General features: G+C 42.4%; 1 protein-coding gene across 3 annotated transcripts in view; it reads right to left on the reverse strand.

Annotated features, from left to right (window-relative positions):
- The window catches only part of OSBPL10 (oxysterol binding protein like 10), a 257,267-nt gene extending 239,501 nt beyond the window's left edge, over positions 1–17,766 (reverse strand). The window contains exon 1 of one of the 3 annotated variants that reach the window (XM_081073386.1): positions 17,363–17,766. In XM_081073386.1, coding sequence (XP_080929512.1) covers positions 17,363–17,643 — 281 coding nt within the window. In that variant the 5' untranslated portion in view covers positions 17,644–17,766. Of the gene's footprint in view, positions 1–6,014; positions 6,157–17,362 lie in introns of those variants that run through there. The other 2 variants (XM_081073388.1, XM_081073387.1) reach the window with 2 other exon arrangements.
- Positions 17,767–18,927: the final 1,161 nt, after the last annotated feature.

Here is an 18,927-nt window from a genome sequence, read left to right on the forward strand (position 1 = left end):
ATCTTCATTTTTCCCTAACTATTTCATTATGTATTTTCCAAGAACAAGGACATTCTCTTATATGTCCACAGTACAATTATCAATTTCTGGCAGTTTCTTTAACACTGTATACTTACCCAATATACAGTCCATAATCAAATGTTGCCAACTGTCCAAATGATAGAAGAGGTAGATACATGGGTTTTTAAATACCCTTTTGAAGCCTACCTCCTCAACCACTAAATGGACTGACAGCACCTGAGGAGATGTGTCTTATTCCCTTGCTTTCCACAGGACTTTTCCTAAAGGACTACAGGCAGAAAGAAATTCTCACTATTTTAAAACTTCTTCCCATATTATTTAATGAAGCTCCCTGACAGGAACAACTGCCTCACATTTAACCTGACTTCTCCATGATATGACTTAGTCCTAGTTCCTTTTGTTCCAGTCACGAAAACTCTCTGGATAAAAATATTTTCTTTTAATAAAATTCAGTAGCATCACCTTCCACCCCCTCTCAATTAGAAGTTGTTCAAATCCCAGTAGCCCTCTGCTCAGCACCTCTCTCCGCGTCTTCAATATAAAGCAATATTTCCCAGCCTTTTTATCATGATCAGTCCCCTACAAAGCCTTTTGAGACAATGTTTTCCCAAAGCGCACCTCCCACTGAAATCAATACAAAAGATAGATTATGCATCCATTTATGTACTGTGCTTTATAGATGAAAAGAGTAAGATATTTTCACCACCACCACCCCAAGAACCAACTTATTATCACTCCGGTTAGAATGCATGGTGTAAGGTCATTCACAACCTTAGGGGTCGGGGGTGGGGGGGTGGCGGGCAGGAAGAGAGAGCAAGGTGTTACCTGTGTGAGGAGACCAGATCCCAGTTCAACCCAGGATCCTCAGCTGGGTCAGGTCTAACCAAAGACCCAAAGTCTCTAATTGATTGGCCTTTCTTCTGTAAATGTGGTCTAGAGTCCACTCTCTCCCCACAAACAGGCTAAAAGTATTATAGAAGATTTTGCAAACCTAGGGTGGCAGTCTTAAGGGGTACAGGTAAATTTATCTCTTAAAAGAGGGGGTGGATGAGACTGGATTGTCTAATGGTTCTTTTTGCTGATGTCTCTCCTATGACTAGGTGTACTTAGCACCCTTAACTGGTGAGCAATGGTCTCAGAACCTCTTTGATGACCACTTACCCACTCATTAGGATCAACACATATTTCTTTATGTCAATCTTCACTTGATAAGGTAACCACTATATTTATACTAAGTCTGAATTAGTGTCAGCTAAGTTGTCTGAAAAAGCATCTCCAGGTGGCTGATTTTCAGATATTTACCTAAAATAATGGCAGATGCCAGGTAGTCAGAGAGACTACCTCATAAAATGAAATTAATAGCACCCTGTCCTATAATATTTGTGTGATTTCAAAAAAAAATGAGCAAGGATCAAGCCCCTGTGATTTCATGCAGGTGATATTCAGGAAAATTAAATATAAAAATAAGGCAGTCTGTAAAAGGACACAAATTCAGGGGAAAATTTGAATGCATGTGACTTATTATGATCAGGGTTGTGCTTTCTTTCTAGACTACAGCTCCAAAATGATAAAACAATCATTTTTAAAATAAACCATTGTCACCCCAATACATTAAAAAACAAAATAAAATAAAATAAAATAAATCAGGATATATTAGGTTGGTGCAAAATTAATTAAGGTTTTTGCAATTATTTTTAACCTTTTAAGCCACAATTACTTTTGCACCAACCTAATAGTTGAACTGAACAATATAATCAACAAACCGGGTCTACTTGACATTTTTAGAACAATTCTCCCAATGACAACAGAATACATCTTTTCAAGTATATAGGGAACATTCACCAACATAGAACATATCCAGAGTCATAAAACCACCCATGACAAAATTAAAAGAACTGAAATAATACATAATATGTTCTCTGATCATAATGGAGTTAAACTAGAAATGACTAGAAAAATAAACTAGAAACTAGAAAACTAGAAAAATAATAAGAAAATCTTCAAATACTAGGAAACTAATGCACATCTAAATTCATCAGTCAAAGAGGAAGACTCAATAAAACTTAGAAAATACTTTGAAATGAATTAATATTAAAATACAACATATCAAAATTTGTGAGGGCTAGTAAAGCAGTGCTTAGAGGGAAATTTGTAGCATTAGATTATTTACATTAGAAACAAAGAAATAATTTAATAAGTTAAGCTTCCACCTTAAGAAACTATAGGAAGAAGAAACTAAACATAAATAATAGTGGGAAAGAATTTTAAAAAAACAGAAATTTAAAAATTAAAAACAATAAAGACCATCAGTGAAACAAAAAGCTGGGTTTTTGTAAGGTCAACAAATTTATAAAGCTCTAGCAAGACTGTCAAAGACACAAATTACCAATAACAGTAAAAGGAAAGCGGGAACATTACTATAAACTTCAAAGATATCAAAAGGATAGTAAGGGAATACTACAAGCAACCCTACACATCCTGAAATCAAATATTTATAAAAAATGGACCAATTCCTCAAAAAGCATGAACTACCAAAATATACCCAAGATGAAACATAATCTGAATAGCTTTCGTAACTACTAAAGAAATTGAATTTGTAGTTAAAACCTCTTCCAAAAAAAGAAATCTCCAGGCCAGATGGTTTCCCTGACGATTTCTACCAAATATTTAAAGAAAAAATAACACCAACTCTACAAAATTTCTTCCAGAAACTATAACAGGAGGGACACACTGCCCAACTCATTTTAAGGCCAGCATTATACTGATACCAAAACCAGACAAAGATAGTATAAGAAAACTACAAACCAGTATCTTTCATAAACACAGATGCAAAAATCCTTAACAAAACATTAGCAAATTGAATCCAACAACCAAAAAACAAAAAAACAAGAAGAATATACCACAACCAAGTGAGGTTTATCCCAGGGTAGCAAAGCTGTTTCATAACTCAAAAATCAATCAGTGTAATAATCTACCACATTAATAGTTGAAAGCAGTGACCAGTAAAGGGCCATTTAGTCTTTGCTCTGGCCTCTGGGTCACTGTCCCAACTACTCAATTTTGTCATTGTAGAGTGCAAGTAACCATAATCAATATGTAAACAATGGGCACAGCTATGTTTCAATAACACCTTATTTACAAAAACAGGTAGCAGGTTCTTTCATAATAAAAACACTCAACAAACTAGGAATAGAAGGTAGCTACCTCAACATAATAAAGGTCATTTATGAAAAGTCCACAAACTCAATGACGAAAGACTGAAAGCTTTTCCTCTAAGATCAGCAACAAGGCAAGAATGCCCACTCTTGCCACTTCTATTCAACACAGTGCTGGCCAGAGTGATTAGGAAAAACAACAAGAAACAAAAGGCATCCAAATTGGAAAGGAAGAAGTAAAGTTATCTCTGTTTGCAAATAACATGATTATATGTGTAGAAATCCCTAAAGATTACACACACACACACACACACACACACACACAATAGTTAGAACTAATACATGAATTCAGCAAAGTTACAGGATACAAAATCAACCCACAAAAACCTATGTAACTTTACTAACAATTGTCACCCCAATAAACTTTAATTTTAAAAAAACTAAATAAAGTTTTAAAAAATCACTTTAGTTTCTATATATTAAAAATGAACAATCCAAAAAGAAAATTAAGAAAATAATTCCATTTACAATAGCATGAAAAAAATAAAATACTTAGGAATAATTCTAATAAAAGAGGTGAAAGACTTACACCATAAAACTACAACACATTTCTTAACGAAATTAAAGACGCAAATAAATGGAAAGCCATCCCACATGTTTTGGATTAGAAGATTTAATATTAAGATGTCTAGGGCTGGCCCGGTGGCTCAGGTGGTTGGAGCTCCGTGCTCCTAACTCCGAAGGCTGCCGGTTCAATTCCCACGTGGGCCAGTGGGCATTAACAAATTCGACCAACTTCATCATAGGTAATATCTGGAATTATCTAAGAATCATTTTTGCACACTTGGGGCATCTTCTAAACCAGTCTGGATGAAGTCTACAGGATGGACACCTCAGAGATCACTCTAGGAGACTAGTTCAGGACAATGGTGATTAGATATGTGCTACATTGGCCAGAAAGTATACTGCATGCCCCAAAGCCTTTTTGTGAAACAGGGCAAATGAATTTTTGTTAACTTTTTAATATAATTTCAAATTTACAGAGAAGTTACAAGAATAATGCCAAGAACTATTTATTACTAAAGGACTACTAACTTTTACCACTGTTGCTTTATCACCTAATCTTTTTTGCTCTATAAATACATACATTTTTTCTGAACCATTTGAAAGTAAGTTGCCAACATTAATGTCCCTTTACCCCAAATATTTCAGTGTACAAACATTAAAATGAAATTAATTCACATGGAACCAGTACTATTGTCTGTAGACTTGATACAAATTTTCCAATTATCATAATAATGTCATTTATAGGAAAGAAAATATTAGATCATGAGTTTCATTTAGTTATAAAATGTATATTTTGCATGTAATGTTACTAAGACACAAAGCAAAAATAAAGACGGAAACAAACAGAACCAAAAAAAAAACACTAAAAATACCAGTAACTGCTACAATGTTGGCAAGGAAAAGGAAGCAAGCCTTTAGATAAACAGAAATTCAGACAATTCCATGACATGAATAATTGCAATTTAGTCTCTTCCAGGTTAGATCATGCTTTGCTCTGGTTCAAAAAACACCATTTCGTCCAGATTTCAAATTGATTTCAACGACACAGGTGCAGCCCTCTTCCCCTGAGACAAAGATTTTCTGAAGTGTCTTTGTGTCAGCCCCACAAAAATGACCTGTCTTGCTACTCAACAGGAGAAAAAAACTGTGGAGTTTCAGCTTTTAATACTTTTTTCCCCCCGAGTTTCAGCTGACTCCGAATGAATCACGAAAACTGACGTTTGACAGAAAAATTTCAATAACAGAAACTCCAAATTTACTAAGAGACTATAATAGTGTGTTACAATGCATGTTGGGCCAAGGTATCAAATGCAGACTTCTCATAAAAAGAAAAAGGCACACATTAGTCAGGCTAATAAAAATTACCACAAAGAATGTTGCTAGTACAAAGAGTAACATAAATATAAAGTGCTAGATAATAAATGGCAACAATACTCTCTCAATAGCACTTAGCAGCACAAACTGGCTTTTGTCCTGTTCAATTCTTTAGGGACCAATCCACCACATGAGTCAGCTGGAATATGCACACAGAAAAGTTCTGTGCTGTGTGGTTAGCCAAGGGGGTCAGGAGGCCCATTTTTAAGGTATTAGTAATAGGGTGAAACTCAAATATACAATCATTCCCAAAGCAAAGGGCATTCAAAACCTGTGACCCCGTTTCTGCCAAAGTCCACACACTGAGCTTAATGAATTGGGAGGTCTCCATGCAAATCAAGATTCATCTGTCAATGGTTACAAATAGTCACAGGGCCAAAGAGCCCCCTCACCCATCCCTAAAAGCCCAAGTGAAGAAAAGACAACACAGGCAAGGAAAGTCATTACTGAGGTCCAGCTCCCAGGTGGGAAGAGGCAGGGCCATGAAAGCTCTAAACATAGCCCTAAAACAGTGATGGTTTCTGCCCAGGAAAAAAACACCAGACATCAAGTACACACAGGAGGAGATTCTGCCCATGAGAGGACTACAAAAATCACTCATTAAACTACAGGGCCCTTTCTTTGGGAAGGCCGCACTGAAGAGAGAGAGAGTGGAGAGTGAGGGATAAAGGCAATGATTACCTAGCAGTGGAATGAGCTGCTACTGGCTTACCCTGAGGCAAAGCCCTCATGATCTCGTCTGTAAAATGAGGGGGTAGAAGCTCCAAGTCTTTTCCAGAGTAGTGGGAAGAAAACATGCTTGGCAGACAGACAAACTGCTGGCTCCACAACTTCCTAACTGTGCAACTTATGTCACACTGTGCCTCAGTTTCTTCACCTGTGAAATCAAGATTCTACCTGCATTCATTTGGGTTAGATTTGGCTGTTGGTATTGACTTCAAAAAGAGGCTTATTCCTCGCCTCAGGGAAAATTCTGGAGGTTGGCAGCCCAGCATTTATGAGGTGGCTCTGATCAGCAAAGTCCTCCGAGGCCAGGTTTCTTGTGTCTTGATGGCCTTTAACCCAGTCACCTCAAGGCTCAAGACGGCCACTGGATTCCAGCCATCGGGTCTGTATTCCCCTTTGCACCATGTGCCTGGTATTCTAAAAGGAAAGAAAAAAGAAGAAAGCGCACAAAGCAAGTTCCAGTTAACTACTATGTGCCAACACTGCTTATATCCACAATAGAATCCCTAGCTACAAGGGCAGAAGGGGTGCACACATCATTTTATCTAGGACAACACTCTGTCCAGGTAAAAACGAGGAATTACCTATTAGAAGAGGAAAGTAGATAGATTTGCAACACCTCCCACCTCATTTGAAGCATTAAATTGGATAATATATATAAAGTGTCTCATGCTTCCTGCACCCATAAATGTAGTCCTTCCCCTTCTGGTAATAGCGACTGACATCTTATGATCTGTGGCCTCAGTGGCTTAAGATGTCTTTCATGAAGTAGCCTTTTACAGCCTGGTCTTCCTTTTACAGTCTCCTCTCTGGCCACACTCCACATACAACCTGTATTCCAGCCATACCAAACCCTGTCTGCATTCAACATTCCAGGTTTCCTATCACCTGCCACTATTTTCCTCTTTATCCCCAGGCAGAGTTGGCGCTCTCACTCCCAGGTGCTTCCTCATGACAGCAGCCTGTATCTAATGAGTGTTTTCTATTTGCCAGTCACTGTCCTGACCCTTTACACCCAGCTTCTCAGTTGATCCCAACAACCCTATGATACAGCCAGTATATTACTCCCATTTCACAGACAAAGAAACTGAGGTACACAGGTTAAATCGCTGTCCAAGGTCACATAGGTAGGAAAAGAGCAGAACCAGAATTCAGCACTGGCCATTGGACCACAGAATCGGTACTCTTAGCCACCACACTAGGCTGACTCAGCTACTTAATGGAGAGGCTTGGATGTCATTTTTTTTTATTAGTTTCAGGTGCACAAAACAATATAATAGTTAGACATTTATCATTTATATCCCTCACACAGTGTCAATCCCTCTCCCCCCATCCACTATCCCTCTGACACAGCACACAGCCATTACATTTCCACTGTCTCTATTCCTAATGCTGTACTCCACTTCTTTAACTATATATGTATATTCCTATATATATAAAAAATATATCTATATATATATATATATAGATATATATATATATATATATTCCTATATATATAAAATCGTAGTTGACATTCATTATTGTTTTAGGTGTCATTGTTAGACAGGGATGGTCAAACTACAATCCACAGGCTAAATCCAGCCCACCACCTCTTTTTCGTAAATAAAGTATTATTGGAACACAGACACACCCATGTGTTTACAACGAGAGAGCTGAGTAGTTGCCATGGAGACTTTATAGCCCACAAAATCTAAAATATTCACTATCTGGCCCTTTACAGAAAAAGTTGCACGCTCCTCTCCCGTTTTTGACTATCAGCTGGTTACAGCAGAGCCTGGGCTTTTCCTTCTGTGCCTCCCACATCTTGAATGGCATTCGGCATATACACAAAACGTGCTCAATAAATATGTGGGGTGTGAGCATTCCACCAGGCCTAATTACATGCAAAGAGGAGTGTGTCTGGGGCTGAACCTGCCAGTTTGCTCAGGACTTGGAAAGGTTCCCAATTCTGTCCAGATTCCATCAACAAGCAAAAGACCAAGACAACTGTCATGGTGGGTTTCGCTGCATTGTTAGCAGCACACCAAGGCTCTGATAGTGGTCGCTGCAGAGCTGCGTGGAGGGTCACTTGTATCTGCCACCTAATCCGCTCAACTCCCCTGAACAAAGGGGCATGGGAAGAGCCCCCAGTTCTACCGCACTTCAGGAGAGCCTGAATTCCACTACTTTCTAGGCAGGTTCCCAAGCTCACACACCGGCCTCCTCTCAGATTCACTGGTTACCTGACCAGGACTACAGAGAAACATTTAATACATCCTGGAAAGAAGTTATTAAAAACTGATGTTGGGTGCCATCCAGCTTGCTATATTTTCACCAAAATATTTATTGTAAGGGACCAAACCACATAAAAACATAAACAGTCCTCTAAAAACGATGGCATAACATGAAAAGTTACTCATGGCTCAAATGCCTTCGTTGACCTTCAGAGAATAGGCTTGCAACAAGACTGTATAATGTTTCCTAATTTTATCATTATTGCTATCATTGCATGAGGCACAAATAAAGCTCTTTCTTTGTGGGCTGTGACCATATTCGATCCAGTCTGAGTTATCAAAAATCAAATTCTGGATGGTTTTCTTTTTAATTCTGTCTTGGCCTGGCCCCAAATGGCATCAGTCGGGAGCCAGACAGTGCTGCAAAATGCCTCCCACTTTTCCGGCACAATCATTTCAATCCTCCTTTGAGGACACAAAGGCCTGCATCTCTTCTTTCTTCCCAGAGTTCTCAAAGGACTGATCACTTTAACAGACTCTGAGAAACCACAGGCTAAGCAGCAAACGGAGACAGTCACCCACTGTGCAAAACAATAATTTGTCACCTGGGTCCTCATGCAGTGGGAGGAAGGGCTAGGACATAGCTGCATATTTGCTGAGGCTAGGTCAAAAATGACCACCGCCTTGTCCCCTGGATTCCATGAAGTTGCCCACTGGTCTGTCTGAAATATAAGACTCCCAGTAGACAAACTGCCGCTGAGGACCTACTATGCGTCAAGCACTGTGCTGGGCCTGGTGCCTCTAGTAGCCTCACAACACTACAAGGTCAGTGTCGTTTTACAGATGAGGAATCCAGGGCCCAAAGAGTGAAGTGACTTGCCCAAGGGTGTGCAGCCAAAGGGAGGCAAAGCTGGACTTTGTGCTCCTGCAGGCTATCCCTCTCAGAGGCAACGCAATGGCATGAGAAAGAGGCAGTACCTGCTTTCCGAAAGCTCTCCAGGTACCAATACCGAGGTGGGCTGGGATGGGAGCAACCCACTCACTCACACACCGCTGGTGGGTCTGTGCGATGGTTCAGCTCCGCTGCAAACACTTTGGGTATGTCTACCTACACCTACCCTCTGGCCCTGCAATTCCAATCCTAGATGTTTACCCAAGAGTTATGAAAGCACGTGTCCAAACAAAGACTTGTACACAAGCGGCAGCTTTGTTCGGAATTGCCAAAAACTAGAAAACAACCCAAACGTCCACCTACAGGTGAATGGAGAAACTAACTGTGGTATATCCACAGAGTGTAATACTACTCAACAACAAAAAGGAACATTTTATAAACTACTGGTCGGTGCAGCAACATGGATAAATCTCAGATCATTATGCCGAGTGATTAATAAATCAGCCAGACTCCAAAAGGGATATCCTACGTGTTTCTATCCATAGGAAAGCCAAGAATAGACAAAAACGAATTCATGGTGATAAAAGTCAAAAATAAATTGGAAGGGAAGGAGAATTGACTGGAAGAAATATCCGTTGTCGGCGGAGTAGCTGGTTCTGTACTTTTTAGAAGCTACATGTTGTAAACTACTGTCAAAACCCATCAAACAGAACACCTAAAACCTGTGCATTTCTTGTATATGTTAATTACACCTTTTTAAAAAAAAAAAAGTAGTCCTCAGGCTAATGAGTCATTCCGCTGATAAAACGGAAAACAGATTATAACATGTATACTTCCAAAGCTAATTACTCTATAGTATTTAATAAGATCCCAAAGTGACTGATTTGCCCCGTTGAGGGAAATGAGGTTTCCTCACTGGCATTACGAACTATTTCCCTCACAATATTACCTACCTTATATTTGCCCAAGGGGTCTGTCAAGTAGACAGAGATGAATGAGTCTACCAACCCTTCCTAACAAGCTCACTTACAGTCATGACAGCAACCTGCGTCCCTCCATGACAGAGATGGCTGTCACCATGGCAACCAGTGAATGGTGGGACAGGTGGATTGGGAAGGGAGACAGAAGGCTTAGAGACACCACCTTCGAACTATGATTGTGTGGGAAGCTGTGAATGCCTTGTCCATATACTAATCCTCAGAACCTGTGAATGTTACCGGACCTGGCAAAGATCTGGGCATATGGCAAATGGGATTGCATTAAGGATCTTGAGCTGGGGAGATTATTCTGGATTATCTGGGTGGGCCCTGAAAGCAATCACAGGAGTCCTTCTACGAAGAGAGAGAAAAAGGGAAATTTGACACACACAGAGGAGAAAATATTGTGAAGACAGAGGCAGACACTGAAGTGATGCAGTTATAGGCCATAGAATGCCAGCAGTCACCACCAGAAGCTGGAAGAAGCAAGAAACTGATTTTCCCTCAGAGTATTTGATGGAGCGTGGTCCTGCCAACACTTTGATTGCGGCCCCGTGAAACTGATTTCGGATTTCTGCCCTCTAGAACCATGAGAGAATAAATTGCTGTCATTTTAAGCTACCAAGTTTGTGGCCATTTGTTGTAAGAGACACCGGAAACAAATACAGACCGGAAGCCTAAACGCCAGTTTTGCTTCTGCCAAGAGTTTACATTCCCCAAAATACCAACTGACACTTCTAAGAAATAGTCAAATTAATAAAAGATTTTTTTTCTTAAAAGAAAACATCAGAGCACATCCTCATTACCATGGGCTAAGCAAAGATTTCCTAAACAGGATTCAAAAAGAACCAATCAGAAGGGGGGTGGAATGGAAAAACATGACTATATTAAACTTAAGAATTTGTGTTTATCACAACAATAATAAGAGATGAAATGGCAAACCCCTTGTGAAAGAAGGTATCTGCTTTCTATATGTATTGACCATGTGCATGTATACATACACCCATCAGTGGGTTCCTATCCAGAATATACATATGAAGAACTTTTACAAATCAATTAAGAAAAGGGCAGATACATTAATGTATAAATGGGAAAAGGACTTAAATAGCACCTAACAAAACATGACATCCAAATGACCAATCGACACACAAAGAGGCTTAACTTCATTAGTCATCTGAGAAAGGAATTAAAACCATAATGAGACACCACCACCTACTCACTCCATTGGCTAAAATGAAAACAACAGACAATATCCACAGGGTTGAGGGTAGGCAGCACCCAGAACTCTCATACACTTCTGGTGGGAGTATTCATAGAAACAACCACTTTGGAAAATTCCCTGGCAGTATCTAATAAGCTGGATATTTGCAAACACTATAACCCAATATTTCCGTTCCTAGGTACACATCCACAGAAAGGCATGCATCTGTGCTCTAAAACACATGGCAGCACTATTCGCAAGGGTCCCAAACTGAAAAGAACCCAAATGTCAAGCTACCATAGACCTACATGTATTTTGTATATTCATACAGTGGAAAATGAAACAGCGGTAGAAAAAAAATAGACCACAACTATATGCAGCAATGGGGCGGGGCTCACAAACATAATGTGAAGAGAAAGAAGCCGGACACAAAAGATTACATACTGTATGATATGAACTTCAAAAAGAGGCCTAACTAATCTACGGTACAGGAAGTCAAAATAGTGGAAGCCCTGTGAGAGGTGGGGTGGTTACTGTCTCTTGATCTGGATGTGTTCCATTTATGAAAATGCACTAAACTATGTACTCTTATGAGCTGTGTACTTTTCTGAATGTATGTTAGATTTCAAATTTATCCTCAAAAACTCAGTTATTCAGAGATTATGTTAAAAGATATGAGCAGCTTTTCCTTTTTCTCAATAACTTTTGCAAACAGCAAAATGGATGCAAGTTCACCTTAGGGGAAAAAAACAATAGAAAAAAAAAGAAAAAAAATTCAAGTTACCCACAATCCCATCAACCAAGGAAGATCATGGTAACCATATGGCATGAATCTCCTCAAATATATGTACATTTTTCAAAGGGGATCCCACAGGAAGTAGTTAACACAAAGCAGGTGCTCAATAAATACTTTCAACCATAAGTGAATAAATCATAAATCACGTTATACGCTGTTTTGTAACCTAGGCAACCACCCCTTTTATTATTATTGTCAATGAAGAAATCTAGTGTCCCTAAAGGATTTGAGTGTCCAGATCCAGAACAGTCTGGCAACCTAGACAGCAAGTTATGCAAATACTTTGAAGTACACTTCGGCAAGAATGTAAAAATCCAGAAAAGTGATTTTTCAACCCTGGTATCACCAATTACCTCTAAAATTACTGGAATATTCAAAAAGCATTCATTTTAATTCAGAGTGGTTTTCAAAGTTAATATATGCCCCCACTGACTTTCCTAAATGGGCTAAGTGGCCCCCAAGCCCTGGGAAATCATGTCTAGAGGCTGAACATTGCATTCTCAAAGCACGTGGTTAATGCAGCTCAAGCTGAAAGCAAGCTCTGGACATTTGGTCACTAATGGCCGGTCCACACTGGGCGGACTGTGGTGGGCCCTAAGTCAGGGTGGGCCTGTCACAGAAGATGTAAACTTTCTGACCCAGAAGACAAAGGCTGATGGTTGCAGAGAGCAGGGCAAATCATCAATATATTAACTCAAGGACAATATATTAACTCAGGGCAAATCATCAATATATTAACTCCATAAACACATAGAGAACCAAGAATTACAACAGTCGCAAACAATGGCCAAGATAGAAGTAAATCGTGGTTTGATTTCTTCTCTGTCATTCATTCCTTTTCTTATTTTTTCAGTAATAGTCACTGAACCCTTATTCTATACCAGACCCTGTTCTACATACTGGGGAGACAGCAGAGAACAAGACAGACAAAATGATGCTCTGTCCTTGGGGAGCTTCCATCTAGTGCTGAGAGACAAAATAATAAAATACCGAGCATGCCAGGTGGTGAAAAGTGTTACAGGGGAAAATAAAGCAGGGAAGGAAGATAGGATTAGACACTGGAGGAGGGCATAAGTCACTCCCTTAGAGATATAAATGTGTGGGTCCATGTTATGAAACGATCTCTTCAAAACAAGTCATCTCCTGTCCGAAGAATTCTGCAATAATTACGTTAATGGGGTCCCAGAGTAATTACAGCATTCAGAAAACAAATCAAGAATTTTATGGACCAGAAAGGGTCCATTTAAGAAGGGACAAGTTGAAGCGCCAATAATAGCTCCCGCTTCTCCGTATGCTGCGATGCACTATTCTCAGTCCCTGATACACCAGTATTCTCATTTCATCCTCTCATTGAACTAATGAGAAGGGCAAGGGTAACGGCATGTTTGCCAGTTAATAGATGAGAAAAAGGAAGCCCAGAGCAATCAAGGAACTGGCCCAAGGTGACACGTGTGCTAAATGTTGATGTTGGGATTTGACTTGGAGGTCACATTGCTCTTACATTCCGTATAAATGTCTACTGGTGGCCTCAGGTTTTCTTTTGCCATCACTTGTCTTTCTTATCCTATTCAAGAGTTGCCTTCCAGTATTTGACTGAGTTCTTACAACCCTACCAATCACCAAGAAGCACAAGAAAGGAAAACAAAAAGAATTAGAGGCTGGTTCCACATTTGCAGTGTCTTCTTTTCTCCAAATAACAAAAACTGAAGACCCTCAAATTTAAATATCTTAGATCCAAATAGAAATTATTTCCTCAAGCACTTGACATTATAAGCAAGCCCAGGGGTTGGCCGGTTAGCTCCGTTGGTTAGAGCGTGGTGCTAAAAACACCAAGGCTGCCAGTTCGATCCCCGCATGGGCCACTGTGAGGTGTGCCCAGCTTAAAAATAAATAAATAAAATTTAAAATAATAATTAATAATAAGCAAGCCCAAACTAGTTCCATTTTGAAGTGAGACTAAAATTAGCCTTAGGGTAAATGACAGTTCACATAGCCAGTTTCTTACTGGGTGCAGACATTTCAAACTGAACACAGCCCAAATGGAACTCCTGGTTATCCCCCAACCTACCCCCAAATATGTTCCTTCTCCAGGTCCCTCATCTCGATAAAGCACCCCCCAGCCTCTCAGGCCTACAAACTCAGGAATTCTCCTTTCTCTCACCTCCACATTCAAACCATCAGCAACGTTCTACCCTCCCCACTCCAAATCAGTCCCTTTTCTCCATCCTCTGTCCCCCAATTCCAAACCCCAGCATCTGTTGTCCCTAATACCATGACAGGCTCCTACGTGACCTCTCTGCTTCCCGGCCTGGCCCCTTGAAACTCTCCTCTCCACACAGAGAGAACTTTTACAAGCACAAATAAGACCATGTCACCTCCCTGCCTAAAATCCTTCTGGGCAACCAGAACACAGTGTTAAATTCTTACCCCCACCTGCAAGGTGCTGTGTGATCTGGCACGGACCTGCTTCCCCAAGCTCTTGGGGTTCACTTTCCCCCTGGTTCACTCTGTATAAAAACCAAAAGATGGGTGAAAAGATAGTACACTTGATTAAAATGTGAATTGCAGTAAAGACGCTAGATCCACTGGAAATTATTTCCATAAATGCTTGCTTTTATTTCATCATCATTTTAAAATCTTTTTTTTATCTTCATAGCACCTGCAATACTTTCTGAAATTTTTGTTCATTGGTTTAATTGCATTAGATGCTTTCTCTGACACCATCCTGTGAATTTATACCATGCTATTATATCTGAAATGTTTTATTTAAATAACTGTAATAGCAAATTATAGAAACTCCTTAATGTATACTTTCCCCATGGTCTGATTCTTTCACACTCTCTCAGCCAATGAGAGTGAGCCACATGTCCCAGACGTACTCTCCTCAGTTGAGTGTGTCCTACAACATGCAATTTTCTCTCCAGTGACCTCTCTCGTTATTTATTTTGTATTCTGGGCCAAAATGCCTTCCTGAGGGTTTGGTAATAGGGCTGAGAGTGCTACAAATAAATTAAGGCAGAATAGGATACTGAATGTTAAAATATAAACTTTACAGCAACTTCAGGACATGCAAGAGCACTCCAGAGTACAAAGTGCTAGTGAGTGATTGGTGTAAAGGGCAGTATCACAACAGCATGGCAGCCTGGGAAGCCTCTCCGAGAATGTTGTAGCTGGAGAGTCTCATCAACTGCAGGCACTTTGAAAAAAACTGTCCCAGGAACCCAAAATGAAGGTAATATGAATCAGCTCACCTATTTACACCAAGGCATTCCCATGTGTTTTATTCACTGAAGTAGCTCCAGCTCTCAGAACAGTGCCTGGCACAAAGTACATCCTCAATAAAATAGTCTCTGAACAAATAAATTCGTGAACAAATTAATACGTTTTCTAGGTTTTCTCTCTTTATCCTCTTCTCTCTCCCTTTTCACTGATTCAGATCTCCCTTTATAAGACCACTTGAGAAAGGAGAAGTGTGCAACTAAAAGGCCATCATAAATCATCTCCAGGTCATTAATGGAACCTCAGCCACTGTTCAGAGAACACAGATGTGGGAAACATACACCCCGACACTGAGATTAATAACCATTGGAAAGAGAACACTTTTGGAGTCAGCGTAGACTTAGAAAATAGTGAGTCTTTTGTGGTAAGAACTAACAACGGAGGGTAGCTATACACCGCAGTAACAAAGTCAATTAAGATGAGACCTCAGTAGTGTACACAGCACCACATTTCACCTATGTAGGATGCAACTGTGTTAAGTATCATTAGTATTAATTTTGCCTCTTCTCCATCTTGGCTTCACCTAAATACTCCAGTGGATTTTAAATTATACAAAAACATGAGTTACTACAATTCCTCCTAAATCCATTCCAAAGAATAAATCCTTTAATGTACACTGCAGGTAAAATACAGTCACCAAGTAAAATAAATGTAATCCAGGGTAAAAGCTTTCTTGACCGCATAAGCTACTTGAAAAAAAAAAAGAAAGAAAAAGCATTAAAAGTGATTGCCCAACACACAAACAATAAATATACTGTCACTGACAAGTCACCTTGAAGTGCCATTAAAAAGACACAATTACCAAAAACTGAAATCAAATGTAGTCATCTTATCTGTCTGGTCCTCTGTACTCTACCTGTTCTTTTTGGGCTTTCAAGAATTAAAGGAAAAGAGTGGACAAGAGCTGACAATGGGGTTATTTTGAGAAATAAAAGGAATCAAAAGTTAAAATGCAACTTCCACTAACATAGTAGGTCTCCAAGGAAACTTGGTGAAAGTTCTCGTCTACAGTATCAATATGGAAACAACACAGTTTCCAAACTTAGGAAATCATCTTCCTCCTAGTTGAGTTTCATGCACGTAACTGCCTTGTAAGTTTCAGCTGGAAGAAATATGAACATTTCCAAACAGTCTATAGAGTAATCTACCCTAACCAGCAGAGATGAGCAAGAGTTCCCAGGGTATGTTTCAAATCTCACAAGCAACTTGAAGAGTCCCAAATCCTAAGATCCGAGGTCTATTAAGGGCAGGACAAAACATCTTATCATCCACCTCTGCAAAAAGCCCCATTCTCCTGCATGGCCATTTGTATTTCCCTCTGGCTTGTTTTTGAAAACCAAGGTTAAAAATGTAAATGGCAGGGCAACATCTGCTCCTTTCAAGTCCTTTTCACTATCCTCACTACCCCAAGTGTGCCGGGAGCCCCTTTCCCTGACGTCCCCGTGTTGCCACGTGTCCATGGGAACCCTGCTGGGTGCCCAACTGTGCGGGTAATGAGCAGGGAACTTCAAAATTTATTATTAAAATAGCAAATTGCCCGTTTTGAAAGGGGAGAGGGATTTACTTTTCTTATTTTTTTTAAACCTAACTTCCGTTGCAGAGATCAGAGGTTCCAAGCCACCCACTGGGCCGTATGCGGGGTAGCATGCGCGCTGGAAGGCGCTGAGTATAAGTGGCAGGGTTTTGGTGGTGGTGGTGGTGGTGGTGTTTTTAAACACCAAAGTTGTAAATGAACTACGTTAAGGAGAAAATGACTGTGATCGCGCCCGATGTATTAACGCTTTTTCATCCAGGCATAGAGCACGTCCCCTCCGCCTTCCTGTCTCAGCCATTCTTCAGGGGAGCGGGAAACCGTTAGCAGGCCGGGCCCGGGACCAGCGCGCCCCTGCGGCCAGCCACTCCAGCCCCAGCAGGTGCCAGTACAAAAGAAAACCAGGGCTGTTGCCTCCCTCTCCATCACTGCGGTGCCGTCCGGGGACCGGGTCGCGGCGCGCCCCACGCCGGGCACCCCACCTGGAGCGGAGCAGGGACACAGGAAGGGCCCCCGTGCGGAGGCAGCACCCGCGGGCCGGTGGTACGACCGCGCGCGCACACTCACACCCACGCGGAGCGGCGCGCGGGGAGGGGCGCGCGGGGGCGCGGGCGGCGGGCTCGTTACCTGTTCTGCCAGCCCTGGAGGAGGTTGGTGTATTTGCTGAGCACGCCCTCCAGCGCCGGCTCCCTCCTGCGGCCGCCTCCCCCGGACGGGCTAGCGGCTGCCGAGCCCGGGCTGCTGCGGCTGCCCCCACCGCCGAGCCCGGCTGCAGCCGCGCGGCCGGAGACCCCCCGGCCCGCCAGGGAGCAGGAGGGCGAGGAGCCCGCCGAGGTGGCGCGGCTGCTGCTGCGGCTGCTGCTATTGCTGCCCCCGCCGCCCTCCGAGCCCTGGGCCGCCCTCTCCATGGTCCGTGCGCGCCGGGGACTCCAGGGGCCGCCCCGGCGCTGGGGCTCCTAACGCGGCGGCGGCGGCTACAGCTCCGAGCGCCCGGGCCGCGCGCGGCTGCTCCAAATCCCCGGGAAATGCCTGACTCATACAGGAGGAAGAGGAGGAGGAGGCGAAGGAGAGCTGGGAAGGAAGCCAACGGGGCTGGATGCAGCTGCGGCCGCCCCTCCTCCCGCCGTGGCCCCGGCCCCGGCCCCTCCCTCCGCACTAGTTTCCCGGGCAAGTTCGGCGCGGGGAGCCGGTTCGGCGAGCCCTCCTCGGGTTCCTCCTGCTCTTCTGAGTCCCAGCGGCCGCAGGCCTGGGCGCTGGGGGCGCTCCCGGGCGCCGATCCGCGGGGTCGGCACGCCCTGTCACCCCTTGCGCGTCTCCTGTCGTTCCCTCTCGTGTCCGAAGGGGCGAAAGGGAATCTCGGCGTGTCACTCCCCACCCCCAACCCACCTCTGGACCTGCAGAGAGCGGCAGCCCCACCCACCCTGTCCACCCGGATATGGACCCGCCCGGCCTCGCACGGGCACACACGCACTTTCCCTCTCTGCCTTCCGCGCCGAGCCTGGGCCACGCACACGCACACAGTAACCTGGAAATGAGCCTCGCTGCGGGAGCGAAGTAACAGGGCAGAAGGTCCTCTAGGATCTCCTGCGTGTCCAACAGAGGAGGGGAGGGCAGGTAATTCTCACAGGTAAGCCGACTGGGGGCATTTTCAGACTGCGGAGTTATGATAAAGGCATAATGGACACCAGGGTCGGTACTGGAGTAAGGCAAGAAAACTCTCAGGTTCCCGCAAGTGCCTCCTTAAACTGAGTGCCCTAAGCACCTCACTTGCCTCATCCTAATCCCCACCCTGATGGACACTACAAACCTGGCAAGTCACTCATACAGGAGGTCAACACCTACACGTGTTACCATGCACCACCAAGCAGCTGGGAACCAGAGGCTCTAAAACAAGCAACCTGCACTGAAATCACCAGATATTTACAAACATGGTGAAGTGGTCTATTGGCTGTAATTTCTGCCTCCACCCCCAATGCAAATACATTTCTAAATTTAAAATTTGGCAAAAGGAAATAGCCTGCGCTCTCTCCACCCCACTAACAATTTGGGGGGATATAAATATCCAATGCAGTCTGAAAGTTCCTAAAATTACCTGGGAAAGAGCTTTGAGGAGCTCAGACACCTCCCACCCAAGGAACACACACAGAAAACTAAGGGTAATAGATTGATAGGTGATCCCCCATTCAAAGGAT

Source organism: Rhinolophus hipposideros (assembly GCF_964194185.1).
Source record: "Rhinolophus hipposideros genome assembly, chromosome: 14".
NCBI classification, from domain to species: Eukaryota; Metazoa; Chordata; class Mammalia; order Chiroptera; family Rhinolophidae; genus Rhinolophus; species Rhinolophus hipposideros.